Raw genomic sequence first — 15,744 nt, 5'->3', positions numbered from 1 at the left:
CCATCTGAATCAAGCGCTTCCAGGGATCAGATACGAGAGCTTGTCATCTAAATCAAGCTTTTACAGGGATTAGATACGCGAGCTTGCCAGCTTAATAAAGCTTTTACAGGGATTAGATACGCGAGATGGCCATCTGAATCAAGCCTTCACAGGGATTAGATACGCGAGCTTGCCATCTGAACATCAAGCCTTCACAGGGATTAGATACGCGAGCTTGCCATCTGAACATCAAGCCTTCACAGGGATTAGATACGCGAGCTTGCCATCTGAACATCAAGCCTACACAGGGATTAGATACGCGAGATGGCTATCTGAATATCAAGCCTACACAAGGATTAGATACGCGAGATGCCCATCTAAAACAAGCCTTCACAATATGATTAGATACGCGAGCTTGGCATCTGAATCAAGTCTTTACAGGGATTAGATAGTTACGCGAGGTGCCCATCTGAATCAAGCCTTCACAGCGATTAGATACGCGAGGTGCCAATCTGAATCAAGCCTTCACAGCGATTAGATACGCGAACTTGCCATCCAGCTCAAGCCTTCACAGCGATTAGATACGCGAGCTTGCCATCTGAATATCAATCCTACACAGCGATTAGATACGCGAGCTTGCCATCTGAATATCAATCCCACACAGCGATTAGATACGCGAGCTTGCCATCTGAATATCAAGCCTACACAGGGATTAGATACGCGAGATGGCTATCTAGATCAAGCCTACACAGGGATTAGATACGCGAGATGCCCATCTAAAACAAGCCTTCACAAAATGATTAGATACGCGAGCTTGCCATCTGAATCAAGCCTTCACAGCGATAAGATACGAGAGCTTGCAATCTGAATCAAGCCTTCACATCGATAAGATACGAGAGCTTGCCATCTGAATCAAGCCTTCACAGCGATTAGAAACAGAAAACACTTGTTTTTTTATTTTCATTTTATTTTACATAGATTGTGCGTTCGCGTTAGGAATGGAGAATGAACGTATCCTTAATTCCCAAATCACCGCCTCCTCTTTCTATGGACCTAACCATACGCCGTGGCAAGCACGCCTTAACAATCAAATGATCAATGGCGGCAGTACTGGGTCCTGGTCAGCTCAAACCAGTACCATTGATGAGTGGCTACAAGCCGACCTTGGCTCAGAGAATACCATCACCAAAGTTGCGACTCAGGGGAGACCGAATAATCCTCATAATTTTTATCAGTGGGTGAAGAGCTATGCGATACGGCACAGTCTGGATCAAGCTACCTGGTCATTTTGCTCAGAAGGAGGGGCCATTAAGGTGAGCACGACGTACTTCACACCTTAAGAGGTTGCGATACCTAAATATCGTATTTAAATATCGTTAATGTTAAAAATGTTTGTTCATGTTAACAATGTTAATCGTTAATAAAGACGGAGATGTAATTTGCTACCATTCATCTTTCTGGAAGGAAGGATACTGCATAACATTGAATAGTGCAGGAGAGATACTGCATAACATAACACTGAGCTTCGTTCGTACTGTTCGAGTCAAATAAAGACAAGTATCAAAATCCATTATCATAACACTTGTCCATAACATAAGCTGGAGAAAACTGATAAAAGCTCTGCTTTGTCGGTTATGCGCTTCCTAGAGTATTGTATCCTGCCTTCCGATTGCATCTGTCTCGAAGAGAACTATAACAAAAAAATAGTTTTTGGTTGAGAATTCGTTTAGACCGGGGCCTCTGTTTAATTCATAGTGTACTTTCTTTTTTTAGGAGTTCCAAGGAAACACGGATCGAAATACTGTGGTGTCCAACTATCTTCCAGAGCCTGTCCGAGCGAGATATGTCCGATTTGTTGTCAAGGCGTGGGAAGATTATATCTCAATGAGAGCGGAGCTCTATGGGTGTGATAACTGACCGATGGACCAGCATCAACCGGACGACCAGGGCCCATTGTTTGCCAGAAAGTTATAGGTTGTAAAGTTTCGAGCTCAATTTTAAATCGACTTCCTTGAATTAATGGTTTCAATTTCACGAGAATGGCGAATATGCTTTTTGAACTTTTGGAGAAAACCTCACGATAGGTAATAATTTTGAAATTAAAGAATCTCGAACTCGAATGAAAGCTCGTAAATGATCTTCCATAATAATCCATAATAATATTCTATAAATAATATATTCCAATTCCATTTTTTAATTAATTTAATTCTACTTTCATTTTCTAATTTTATGCATTGTATTTATTACTTGTAAGTATAATAATGTATCTATGAGGACCCTCATAAAAATCACCCAAGTGGTAATAAGGCATCCTCTTTATATATATAATTATTATTATCATTATTATTATTATTAGGATCATTGGCATTGCCATTGTACATAAATGATGCATACATCCAAACAATTGTAATCGAATTTTAGAACAATTGTATCAAAGCACAAGTTTGTTTATACCTGAGTTCTCATCTTTTTTTATGATGACATTACCTTCTTTGAATATTATTCTTTAAACATTTTTTGTGTTGATGCTTTTTGAACTGATTCTAAGGTCTAGATTTGATTTTGATTTAAAAAAAATTATTATTGTGATAATAAACATGTGATAATGAAAAATGAATAAACAGTAAAAACATCGAACTGCTTAACCGAGCACTTTTGAGCAACATGAATAAACTGGACTGTAATCAAACAGTCGTATGCACAGCACTTTTCTGCTTTGGGGCAACCTGATAAATTCATATCAAACATATTTCCCAACGGATAGTGTCCTTTGTATGTATTGCCTTATATGGGCACAGATGCTCATATTTGGAAGAGCTAAAGTTTTCCCGCTCCCCGATCCCCAGAAAACATGGTGAAAAATACTGATTCCTTTCAATTTGAGACTCGCGGCAAAAATTATTAAGCAAAACTTGCTCGCTTGGTCAATTCTTTTTCTTACTAATCCTATAAATTCTTTAGACCCAGGCCTCCAAGAGATTGACCGAGCGGTGAAGAAGAATATGGAGAATATTAACACTCAAAAGCAGTCGATAAGTGCTCCATTTTTATTTTTAATTTTTTAAGTAACCTGTACGGCAAGAGTTAGTTTATTGCTTTATTGAACAGTATAAACACTCAAAAACCATCAAGAAGTGTTCCACAGCATTTTATTTTTATATTTATTATTATATTTTTTTTAATTTTGAACAACCTGGATAAACTGAACCCAGGGGCGGATCCAGACAAACTGGCCGCCCTATAGACCGCTTATAACTGATCCAGAGGTCACATACATCTAATACTCTACCTGTCTACTCTCTCTAATAGATCTAATACAAACAAAGTTATTTTTTAGTCAAAAAAAGGGGGGTGGATATCCACCCAATTCACCCCCCTCCCCCTGTATCGGCCACTGGAACCGTAATCGAACAGTTTTTTAAACAATAAACTGCTATCGGGCAGCGTTCACAGCATGTTATTTTTGTTGGTTTTAAACTGAAATATCCCTGCTAGCAGAGGCCTCTTTTTCTGTATAACTGGGGCGCTACCAAGATAAACTGAGATCATATTGCATATTTTGTGTTCAATATCTTTTTTGTCAGTATGCAGATTTGTCTATTTGAACAGTGCGGTAGCTGGCCTTGATATTGGGGGAGGAGGCACAATTACAAAATATAAAGAAAATATTTGGGGGCGCAGCCACGCCTCGACTTTGCTCGTCATTACCAAATAATTTAAAAATATTGTGTGTGTGGGGGGGGGGGGGGGGGGGGACATGCCCCCATTTTCCCATTCCCTGCTACGGCCCTATTGAAGCGCCCAGTGCCTTTCTCGCACGACTAAGGCTTACATTCTGCCGACATCACCATAGAAACCACAGGTATCCCGAGATATACTTCTCTGTCCATGGTACGGTAGGCCACAGGAAAGCGGATTCTGAAATATTTTCTTCAAAACTCTGTCAATTTTTACAAAGTTTTAGACTGAGGCGGTTTAAGCTGAATAAAACTGAAATAAGACTGACACGTTTCCTTTTCTGTAACTGGGATCTGTGCTATAATGAATATTGTGTAAAAAAACGAAATTGCGGCAGAATTAATGCTGAAAGATCAGATTGCTAATCTAGAACAAAGACCATTTGGAATACGCATTTGGGAGATTACTCCTCGCGTACTGTCGTGATTAAACAGAATAAACGGGATCACTAGCTATTCACAGGTTAGTCTTGCAATGCGTCTTACAGAAAAGCGGTAAAGCGATGTTAACGTAGCCGTATATTAAAATGCGGACAACAAAGATGGAAGCCGGATTTTCCGCGCTTTGCGCAAGGACTATCTTCTAAAAAGCCATTATCTGTAATTCATGGCGGATTACCACCTCGCGTGTATCCTTGATGATGACAGAAAATCTTTCTTCTGAAAACTTTGAAAGTTATTTTAACTTATTTAAAGTCCGAATGCCAATCATAACAAATTAAAAGTACCTTATTATTATAGTTATTATTTCTACTCGTACTAACAGAGTAAAAGCTGAAAGCTGGGGTTTGTCGCCTTTCTTGGGAATATTTAGTGGCAATGTTGATGTGTTGTTGAAGGTGGGTATTATCATTATTATTTTTTTCCCTTTCTTTCGGAATATGTTGCTGACACGAGCTCGCCAATGGTTCTTTGCCGGAGAGTAAAACGAGGTAGAAGCCTTTAATTTCTAATACATGCAGATAAATAACCTCCCAGATGTATGCTAAAATTGTACTTTTTTCATGAATCTAGAAGGTTATCTTGACCTTACGTTAAGTACCGAGCGTGACAAAGACATCACGTCATCAACTGTTAGCCATTCAAGCGTAGAAGACACCGCTGTTTCGTCTTTTGATAATTCACCTCGGTGTTCATCCGGTATTCATCGTCGCTGTGGACTGACTTTTCATTCGATTGTTTCTTTGGATTGCGGAGTGGACGATCTTAACATGAATTCATGATTGTAAGTATTATTTCCCGTGTGCTGAATCTGAAAACATCGAGTGAAAACTTCGCTAATTTCCGGGTTCTCTGCAGCGGTTAATTCGAGTAGTACAGCAACAATCACACTACTACTTTTGGAATTACTTATTCTCGTATTTAAATGAAGCTTAGTTTATTATTGCTAATTACTTATGCATGATGAAGTATTTAACCTTTCGATGTATTGTATTCTATGTTTGAGTTTCACTTTCTGGCTGTGTTATAATGGATTTTGAGTTAGCTATGGATTCCGTGTGTGACACGATTATTTAAAGCGGGTTCAAGCTTGCCAAAAAGGTTTATCTGGACATTATCTCATTGCTGATTTGCACAGTTCCATTTTATGCTCGTTATCGTGCATGTCCTCTGGTCCTGGGTATTTCGGTTTGTTTTGTAACTATGATTTCATGCTGTTCCCGCTTTATCAATTTATAATTATGAATTGAACCTATTTGCAGCAGACGGTTATTTTATTTCAGAATCATAGCAGCATCTATATTTAGGATTATTTTTCAGCTTTCAATACACATATAGTCATGTCTATGAGGCAACACCCTTGAGCTAACCCTATTGCACTTGTAGTTCTTTTATGTACAAACTGTGTACTTCAGAAAGACTAGCGTTGCGTGATAAATACTGAGTCACATGTCTTGGCAAATTGCAATTACTGTAACGCCACGCGCTCTCCAAAATTAAGGGAAACCATTTAACGCATCGAGGGCGGAAAAAGCTTGTTTGTTTTGTTTTAAATATGTATTTATTTTAATACTGAGCTATTTTATACAAATTTGAAATAATGCTGCATCGAAAGATCATTCATAGCGAGCGCTGCCTAATGGGTATCAAGTAAATGATAATTAAACGATAAAATGCACTTGTAAACATTTAGTTTTTTAACCTGCTGTACTGTTATCATTTACTGTAATTGCTCGAATGCCCCAGGCGAGGCGCTTACTTTTGGAGAGGCGCTTTTACAGACGATAGGTCTATATCACAAAATCCGTTTCATTTCTAGATGAAAAGAGTACAAATCCTCCCAGAACCATAGCAGCAATTCAATGATAAAATATTGTGTAGTGTTATGTGTGCGGTTAACTCAACTCCCCTTTTTACTTACATTCCCCCTCGTCAACAGAGTCTATTGAGTGCAACACGCTTAGGCGAGGCGCTTTTACGGGGGAGAGCCTTATTATCATATTTTTACTCTTACGCCAGGCGCTTATTCGAGCAATTATAGTATGTGCATTTGAGTACCTTCAAAGTTTTTAATAACCGATACATTTCCATATATTACCGGCAAAGCAGGCTACGAGAAATATGAGTAACCTAATTTGAAATTGGTGCACATGTTTTGGTAGGTTATTGCTATTTGCATGATTCAATGTTTTTGTCCTCAGCCTCGTTTTCGCGTCATGCCAGTACAACTGGAAGTAGAGGGACAACATGCTTGCAACATTATGGACGGTCATCCTGTGTATTTTACTAGACTACGAAGGACTGGTACAAACTGAGCGTGGTAAGCTGGATAGACTGGTTTAGCATAACGAATCATAGAAATGAGAAATAGAAATAAGGGTGGGGAAATACCCAGTTTCAATAAATAACTTTATTACTAATGTAAGTTAAAGGACTAGCCGAGAGAACTAGATATTTTGCTTGCGCAAATCAAATAAAACCTTAAGAGCCTCATGCAGGGCATAACACCAATAGAGACAAAATAGTGCCACCCGCTGCCGCTCCAACCCACCCCTATTCCCTCCCTCTTATCTCACACTTCTCCCTCCTCCTTAGTTCTCAACCACTAAATTATACGAGTTTGAGCTAGAATTTAGAAGCTAGCTGGAATGTTTTAAAAAATGGTGCTTCACTCCCAATGCCCCTAGAGGCAATGATGGTCAATTAAATGTTGGAACTAAAATGTTTTGTTCTTCTGTTTGTCGTTACGCCTTGTGATTTTTATGAACATCATTTTTAGTCCCTTTGGCGAATTTCATGAATGGTAAGCCGTGGAGGGAACGATGGACGGCCAATGGAAGCAGTGTAAGTACAATGGTCCGCGGTAAATAAAACCAAAATATGTTTCATTTTAGCTAAGATTTTAAATTAAAACTAGAGAAATGCATTTCTATTTTTCTTTATCGTTTCGTTTTTGTTTTTAGTCCTGGGATTTTAGTAAATCCGAGCTTACTGTTTGTGTCACTCCATCGTCGCTACCGAACGGATGGGTGAGAAGTGACGTCATCAACACTGGACCCGCCTCTAGAATCGAGCTCACGGCAACATTTTATGCCAGGGACTGCTCCTCGTTTCCTGGTGGATCGTACTGTAGACATGACTTTGACGTCTACGCGCATCAGTCTGAGACTCAGTACTCGGGACTAGCCCCTGACCCGAACAACAGCCCATCGGGGACGTACAGCAAGATCGGGACGCTGAACGCGACGAAACTTTGGACCAGTCTTGGAAACAGGATACCAAATGTACAGACATTATCGCTTATTCTACAAAACAGCAAACCGTACGTCTATCTTGCCCTTCATTACAAAGGCGGATGTCTTGCGGTGCAGAGCATTTTAGTAGAATATTTTCGATGCGCAGACATGGCGCTACCAAGTACACTGGTACAACTTGGTGAGACTGTAGCACCTGCTAACAATTCTATCAATGTAAGTGGAGCATGCGCACCAAACTCCAAGCAAGTGTCAGGGGCGGGGTATCTCTATGGTTACTGTCAATCAGACGGAGAGTGGAGTTCGGGGCTGTTCAGTGGGGAGTGTCAATGTGACGCAGGTCATCAAAACACAACCACAGGCGGAGGCGGAGCTGAATGCCAAGGTGAGACCCCCCCACCCCCACCCCCTCTCCTTCTGCTTCTCCCCTTTCCATGATATATTTCTTTAAATTGGTTACATCTCAAGGTGATATTGTAATGTGATATTTTGTGCTACACAATTATCTGTCGGCAAAAAAAGAGACTTGTAAGACTTCAAAGTGAAAAAAATGATGGCCCCCTCCTCATTTACAGCGTGTCAAGTTGGAACTTACAAAGCCATCGCTGGTGATCTTGGTTGTACCGGTTGCCCTAACAACAGTGTTGCTATTGAAACTGGAAGTACAGGCTGTACCTGTGTCAGCGGTTTCTACAGGAAGTCTGGCGAGTCCATTAACAAGACGTGTACAGGTAACCGCTGAGCTCTATATGAACGAAGCCATGTAGTTTCCTATATTTAGTGCTCTAGAGTGGGGATACGGTGCGCATATGCCTTGAAGAAAATCGTATCGGGAAAATATATATTTATGAAATTCTTATTTAGCGAAAAACGTTCAAACGTACTGGGAAATGGCATCGAATATAAACGATTTGTGTTTTTGACTTTACCTTTGCATTTGAATGTTAAATGAAAAGCATCAAAACGGAGCAAAGGAGGATTACATTAAGGCTTCCTCAACGCTTGGCGAGTCTTTATAAATGAATTTTATGCTTTGGCTCCAGGACCACCTTCAGCCCCTACAAGCCTTGATACAAATTTATTGAACGACTCCGTGGTAACTTTATCCTGGTCACCCCCGAATAACACGGGCGGTCGGTCTGACGTGTACTACCGGGTTGAATGCTTCACGTGTAATGGTAACGGTACGGTGTGCGTAAAGGCCTGTGGAGGCACGATTACACAGCACTGGACGTCGGCGCGGGTCAGCGGTCTGTCTGCCTTTACGTACTATATGTTCAGAGTGTATGCGCGTAACGGAGTCAGTGATCAAGCCGAGAGTGGAGGTCAAGAGGCCGAGTTTGCCAAGCTGGTCATACAAACACATGACGCGGGTACGTTCAGTTTATCTATTTTAGTTAATTGAACATTTTCCTTCTTGTTTGTTCAAGCAGAACACAATTCAGTTGCTACTGAAAGAGGCAAAACATAATGAGAGGGGCCTAGTGTTTAGCCTGTAGGACACCCTTGGCTAGTCGTGTATATAGTACCCTCTTCAGAAGAGATTACTCATCACAAGCCATGTTGTTCTGTTTTTCACGAAGCATGTTGCTTACATGTCTTGCATATTGACTGTATCTTTATACAGTTTTTGGATGATTCAAATATTTCTTAATAGAACTTAATCTTTCTTAATCTTCAGTTCCGGGTAAGCCTGAGATAGTAAGTATAAGCGAGCGCAGTCCTACTGAGGTTTTTGTGCAATGGAAACTTGAAGAGCCAAATGGCATTATTAAGTCATACGAGTTGACGTACCACGTGGCCGGTGAGGTAGATGATGCACAGTCTGTTGAGACAAACGCTACCGAGGCGATAGTAGAAGTCGAGGCAAAGAAAGAATACGAGTTCAAGGTATATAATCAGATTATAAATGTTGTCATCTCTAGTATCTTTTTTATTTCCATTTATTATCATCGTCATCTTTATCATCATCAGCACCATTATCGTCATCGCCTTCAAAATGACTTCTATCATTATCGCATCCATCACAAAAATCATTTTGGCGCCATCATCATTATTGTCTATGATGTTTAACCTTGATTTACAAGACGGTTTTAAGACGTAAAGTGAAAACTTGAAAGATAGATGAAGATAATTGAAGATCTGTTATCCTATGCAGCCAAAAGGAAATATGGCACATTTTGACCCGTTTCTTTGTATCTTCGCCACGCGTTCAAATTTGGCGCACACAAACTGTGTTAGCCACCTGCCGCCGCGCCGGTAACTAGATTGACAACTAGAAAATGTCCATTCATTTTTCTTTGCTAAGTCAAAATCGTCATCATCATTACGTCCATAATTATCAAAATAAACATCATCATGTCCAGCAGCACTGTCGCGCATGACCGATCATTCCTTGCATATCATTATCAAATCGATCTATTTTCATAGTCTGCCCCCCCACCCCCCCAATGACCATTATTTGAGCGACGTTATCTCGTTTATCTGTCTCGTGTATAATTCTAGGTGCGTGCTCGTACCCGCCATGGACTTGGGCCGTACAGCGAGACCTTCCCCTTTAAACCGTCTAAAGCCAAAGGTAACAACAGGGCCGTAGCACGGGGTGGGCATGGGGGCACGTGTAACCCCAGTATACCCCTTCTGCCCCCCCCCCCCCCCCCAAATACTGTTTCTGTACCGTCATAATTCAAGGCCTCCTACGGCTCTGAACTATCAGATGCACATATATTGCCTCATAGAATACTGATAAAAAATCTTCAGATTACGACCTTAGTTATCACCGATATTACCCTCCGCGTTATCATCATTTTTCTCTATTGTCTCACTTTATTTTATTTATTTTATTTTTTTTTTGTTGCGTATCGACAGCATTTCCATGCTGATTCCAAGATTACCTATTCATAAACTTTACAAAGACAAACATTCTATACCATACACCGTTTTGTTTGGTCGCCTGTTCAGCTATGTTTTCCCTCTTCTTCAGGCGTATCAACGGCCGTCATCGGCGCCGTCGCTGGCGCAGCTCTGGCACTATTGTTAGTTGTCATTATCATCTTCGTCGTCGTTAGTGTTCGCCGAAGGTGTGTGTACAATTAAATTAGTCATAAATCGACTATTCTACTGGATTGAAAGTTTCAACTAGCGTTCTTTACATTTGTACCAACCTTTTTCTTCTCTGTGTAAAAAGGCTTGAATCTTTTCCTCTATGTTTTGCTGTCTTATCTGGGTAACTGATAAAAGCTTCTTTGTGATGACATTTTCTAGGAAAAAGTACACGAAACATGCAAACGGCAGTATGTACGGTTTTGAAATGGGTATGTACACATGAATCTCTGATACCAATTAGTCATTGTGTTAGCTGGGCACTTTAGAGTTGTCGTCTCAGACTAAGATCTCGCAAAATCTATCTTGGAGATACTATGATTTCTCGCAAACTCTTTTCATAAAACTAGAACATTTCTCATTGTGAAAAACAACAGGAAATTCTAAGGGACTTTTTTATCTTCTAGACGGTTCAACTGTGCTACCAACCTGTGGTCAGCGGATGTATATAGACCCAAGTAACTATGGTGACCCGATGGAGGCGCTGATGAGCGTTGCTAAGGAAATCAACAAGGATGACCTTAAGCTGGAAATCATTATTGGCGGAGGTATTTCAGGGGTTGGGAACGGGCAGCATCTTTTTCTGTGATATAATTGCAAGCTTAACATTTTCGGAGGAACGACTTGGCGCACAAGTGAGATTTCTCCGCGGGCTTGAGGAACCATGTGGTAGTTTGCGCTAAATTCTTGCGTGTTCGCCGTCGTAGACTCTCCGTCCTCGTTAATCTGCACCCGTTAATGTCATTTGTGAATGTATTTCAGGTGAGTTTGCGGATGTGTACAGAGGTGTTCATACAAATGAAGACAAGACACAAGAGAAGGTGGCTGTTAAGATACTTAAGGTAACTCAAAAGACTATTCACTATTGATAAAACCATATCCAGAAGATTTCCTGATTTTCAAACTAAGATAGCACTTTTTGGGTTTGGGAATTGATATTTTTTCCTACCTGCTCTTCGTCTTTAGCCCGGTTCATCACATAAGAATCGTGAGGACTTCTGTGTCGAGGCTTCTATTATGGGCCAGTTTGACCATCCGAACGTCATCGCACTTAAAGGCGTCATCACTAGAACTCGTCCTATGATGATCATTACTGAGTTTCTGGAGAATGGCTCTCTAGACAACTTCCTCAAGGTAATGAGAAAAATGCCCTCTTAGCATGGTTTGCTAGTAAAAGGATCACTTTCATACCTTCCCCCAAAATGATCTTAGCTGAGTTTCTGGAGAATGGCCCACTAGACAACTACCTCAAGGTAATGGGTGAAATGTTCTCTTTATAATGGTTCGCTAGTTAAAGGGTATGCGTCAATCCTCGCACATGTCTTATCATTACCGGAATGGCTCACTAGATAAATACTTCATTATGGTTGGGGAAATACTCTCTTTATATGGTTGGCTAGTGTAAAAGGTTTTGTCACCTGCTGATATCCATAATCATTACCCAGCTCCCCCACCCCCCCCCTCCCCCTCCGATAATGATCATCACCGAGCCACTGGATAAGGCTCACTAGAACAACTAACTCAAGGTAAGTGGATGATCATCCACTCAGACCAATACTTAATGCTATTGGAGGATCGATGTCGTCTTGACATTGTATCATAACGCTGGTAGGTACGCGACACGTGAGATTCCTCATCATACATGCTCTCTATTTTCTTGTGAGCCTTTTGAAAAAATGTGTAGATACTCGCAGTTTTTATGTTTGATTATTTCCTTCAATGAATTGCTAATATAAATACCTATCCTTAAAGAAAAAATCGACGTCTGATAGTATCATCAGGTTTTGCTTGACGCGCAAAAGGAAATACACCGCCGGTAACCTAATTATAGCTTTCGGGTTTGGTTGGCGTATGTTTGATTATTTTATTCTTTGCAGTCTAATGACGGTCGCCTGACCACTCTCCAGCTGGTCGGGATAGGGAGGGGCGTGGCAGCGGGCATGGCGTACCTGTCCGAGATGAACTTCATTCACAGGGTGAGCTTTTCTGTACAAGGAAGATTGGAAGGGTTATCTGCTTAGCTTATTTGTAGCTATAAGGGTGGTTTGAGAGTAGAAGAATAACGGTGAAACGTGTTTTTTTTTGTATTAAGGACTTGGCTGCAAGAAATATCCTTGTTTCGGACAATCTGGCTGCCAAAGTGTCCGACTTTGGGCTGTCACGTGAGCTGGATGATAGTCCGGAAAATGAGCAGTCTGAATACCAGACGCAGGTGAGGATACACTACCTAGACTGACAACTCCCCCCCCCCTCCAAAAAAAATTGAATAGCCATAAATCAAACGAAATAAATAGCCTAACGAAGAACAATTATGTAACTATTATGAAAATCTGTTGAACACTTTTGGGATTAGGCTTAAAGAACCTTGAACCTTCTGAACACGTTGTTGTTAAAGTTTGTCGTATCCCTTATCCGCTCTGGCTATAGTACTAAGGCATATTTTTGTCGCAAGCTCTGCAAAATATCACTATTTGAGTCTGCCCTGAAGAATATTAAAGACGAAGTTTCAAAGAATCGAATAACAGTGTTGCCGTATTACCCTGTTACACTAATGACGCACTTATCTTACCTATGCATCCCTATTTACGCGACACTACGTTGTTTTAAATTGCAATGTTCTGATAAGCTGTCTCATTTTTCCAGGGTGGTAAGATACCAGTCCGATGGACAGCGCCGGAAGCGATCCGATACCGAAAGTTCAGCTCGGCAAGTGACGTGTGGAGTTACGGGATCTTGCTGTGGGAGATCATGTCTTTTGGGGAGAGGCCCTACTGGACTTGGGACAACTTCCAGGTTAGGCTTTTATCTTTTTACACAAGCTGGTCCACAAGACACCTCGTTTTTTTATCCTTTTTTACCACGCCCAATACCCCCAAGCCATCAGAAACTCGCTTTATTGCTCTTGTGCTTGTTATTATTTGTAGGAAACTGGAAAGATCGTGTCCTTTCCAGTGTATGGAGATAAATAGATTAGAAATAGTCTGTAAATCGGATTTAAAGACTCATAAACAAACCCTGGAAATGTCGAATTTGTCGGTAAATTGGTTAGAGGGTCTCTCACAATTACATAGTAAAAGCTATATTATGAGATCTAGAAACTGCAAATGAAGAATTTGTGTATTTTTCAGGTATTTTTATAGGGAAAGAGATGTTTTTCATTAATTAATGTATATTGCCATACATGCTGCATTTTGCCAAAAAAAAAATAAAGGCAAACGTTGCAAAAATCTTTGCATCAGCGATCTACATGCTATTTTCAGACTATATACTTCTTCCAGGGTTCTCTGGGCCCCTTTTTGCACATTTACAGACTATTTCCAGGATAGCTGTAGCTGCATCGCACAGCTTTACATACTATTTTCAAACTATTTACAGGCAACCTCAAGGGTTCTCTGGGCCCCCATTCTGCACTTTTCCAGAGTAACTGTAGCTGCATCTCGTAGGATTTACAAACAAATTCCAGGTTATTTCTAAGGTTCTCTTGGCACTTTTACAGTTTATTTCCAGCGTAGTTGTGCCGTATATATTTACAGACTATTTACAGACCAGCCGCTTCAAGGTTTCTTTGGGCATCGTCTTGATTCTAATTTACAGACTATTCAGAGTTATGTTGTCTGTAAAATGATTTACATAGTCTGTAAATATTTACAGTACATGTAAATACTGTGTAAATCTGTATTTACGGACTTTTTCTTTAGACTTGATAGGACACGATTTTTCCAACAATCCCCCATCCCTTTCCACAATGCCAACCTAATTTGGTTTGCTCCTGATCGTCTCACTTCTTCCCGCAGGTTATGGACAGAGTGGAGGGGGGATATCGTCTTCCGGCGCCTATGGTAAGAAATAATCGTTATCCTGAGCGGTTTCTTTGCGGTTTTTGCAACCCCTTTACGCCCCCTTCTTTTATAAAAACGGTTCAACCAATTCAACAACAAACGTCTTTATGTTTTTCCCATTGTCTGCGTTGATCTTTCGGTCCTGCATGTTCATTGTTAGACCTTATGTGCCAATAGGCGCGTAGAAGATAGATAACATGTTACACTGTCAATCGGAAGTTCTTGACTTATTGCATTAGTGAGTAAAATGAGACAAATAGTCCACTGTCTCATAGTATTTTACCGTCCTTTTTTATTTTCGCTATCTGTCTATTTTTCCTATCTGTCATATAGAAATGTCCCAAAGTGATTCATAATCTGATGCTTGACTGCTGGGATAAGGAGAAGACAAGCCGACCCAAGTTTGCTGATATCGTGCGAAGGCTCGACGAGGTGATCAGGTCCCCGGACAAGATGAACGATGAATTCGCTGGATCGCGAATAAGGTATGTAGAATTCAGTGTTTTGTGTGATTCAGGAAAAACATTCGTACCCCTCCCCCGCCCCCCCCCCCCCCACACACACACACACACACACCACCCCTTCTTACCAGAAGCCCAAATCCAAACCCAACGCTCAACGCGTTTCTATTTGTCGTAGCCAAGAATTGAGAATAATAGACTGTTTGGGGTTGATAACATATTTTTCTTTCAGTCGTGCTGAGGCTACCAACATTGCTATGGTGAAATCCGTGGAGGAATGGCTCGAGAATATAAACATGGGACGGTACGCGGACGCTTTTATGGGCAGCGGTTACGTGGATATCGATCACATCCGAAACCTTGAGGATGACGACCTGCTAAAGATGGGGGTCAATCTGATTGGACACAGGAATAAGATAAGGAAAAGCATCAAACATATAAACCAGAAGCTTGAGACGGGCGAGCTTGCTATCTAAATTCTAAAGTGTGAAGTCTTTACAGTGATTAGATACGCGAGCTGGTCATCTAGACCAAGCCTTCAAAGAAAGTAGATATCCGAGCTGGCCATTTGAATCAAGCCAGGGATTGTATACGCGGGTGCCCATCTGAATCAGGCCTTCCCAGGGATTAGAAACGCGAGTTTGCCATCTGAATCAAGCCTTTACAGGGATTAGATACGCGAGCTTGCCATCTGAATCAAGTCTTTTCAGGGATTAGATACGCGAGCTTGCCATCTGAATCAAGTCTTTACAGGGATTAGATACGCGAGCTTGCCAGCTGAATCAAGCCTTCACAGGGATTAGATACGCGAGATGCACATCTGAATCAAGCGCTTCCAGGGATTAGATACGAGAGCTTGTCATCTAAATCGAGCTTTTACAGGGATTAGATACGCGAGCTTGCCATCTGAATAAAAGCGCTTCCAGGGATT

General features: G+C 40.9%; 2 protein-coding genes across 2 annotated transcripts; both read left to right on the top strand.

The window, feature by feature from the left end:
* The first annotated feature begins 200 nt into the window (after positions 1-200).
* LOC116612546 (lactadherin) lies at positions 201-2,282 on the top strand. Its single transcript, XM_048729772.1, has 2 exons — positions 201-1,292; positions 1,753-2,282. Exons 1-2 carry the CDS (start codon positions 978-980, stop codon positions 1,894-1,896), a joined length of 459 nt encoding a protein of 152 aa, XP_048585729.1. The 5' UTR covers positions 201-977; the 3' UTR covers positions 1,897-2,282.
* Positions 2,283-4,144: 1,862 nt separating this feature from the next.
* On the top strand, positions 4,145-15,743 carry LOC5499474 (ephrin type-A receptor 4). Its single transcript, XM_048729764.1, has 21 exons — positions 4,145-4,179; positions 4,483-4,555; positions 4,731-4,941; positions 6,359-6,477; positions 6,937-7,001; positions 7,121-7,796; positions 7,987-8,142; positions 8,455-8,784; positions 9,093-9,301; positions 9,917-9,985; positions 10,391-10,491; positions 10,676-10,725; positions 10,921-11,061; positions 11,276-11,355; positions 11,480-11,647; positions 12,391-12,489; positions 12,606-12,725; positions 13,157-13,306; positions 14,308-14,352; positions 14,686-14,837; positions 15,046-15,743. Exons 4-21 carry the CDS (start codon positions 6,405-6,407, stop codon positions 15,287-15,289), a joined length of 2,928 nt encoding a protein of 975 aa, XP_048585721.1. The 5' UTR covers positions 4,145-4,179; positions 4,483-4,555; positions 4,731-4,941; positions 6,359-6,404; the 3' UTR covers positions 15,290-15,743.
* Position 15,744: the final 1 nt, after the last annotated feature.

The sequence above is a fragment of the Nematostella vectensis genome, chromosome 7 (assembly GCF_932526225.1).
Source record: "Nematostella vectensis chromosome 7, jaNemVect1.1, whole genome shotgun sequence".
NCBI lineage: Eukaryota > Metazoa > Cnidaria > Anthozoa > Actiniaria > Edwardsiidae > Nematostella > Nematostella vectensis.
Note: the sequence above shows the minus strand (reverse complement) of the source record. Positions and strands in the feature narration are given on the sequence as shown.

Excerpts from the sequence above, each read along its gene's own strand:
- LOC116612546 (XM_048729772.1), top strand. The coding sequence starts at position 978 with ATGGAGAATGAACGTATCCTTAATTCCCAAATCACCGCCTCCTCTTTC. Across the intron at positions 1,293-1,752 it reads CAGAAGGAGGGGCCATTAAG|GAGTTCCAAGGAAACACGGA; the intron begins GTGAGCACGACG and ends TTCTTTTTTTAG.
- LOC5499474 (XM_048729764.1), top strand. The coding sequence starts at position 6,405 with ATGCTTGCAACATTATGGACGGTCATCCTGTGTATTTTACTAGACTAC. Across the intron at positions 6,478-6,936 it reads ACTGGTACAAACTGAGCGTG|TCCCTTTGGCGAATTTCATG; the intron begins GTAAGCTGGATA and ends CATCATTTTTAG. Across the intron at positions 9,302-9,916 it reads AGAAAGAATACGAGTTCAAG|GTGCGTGCTCGTACCCGCCA; the intron begins GTATATAATCAG and ends GTATAATTCTAG.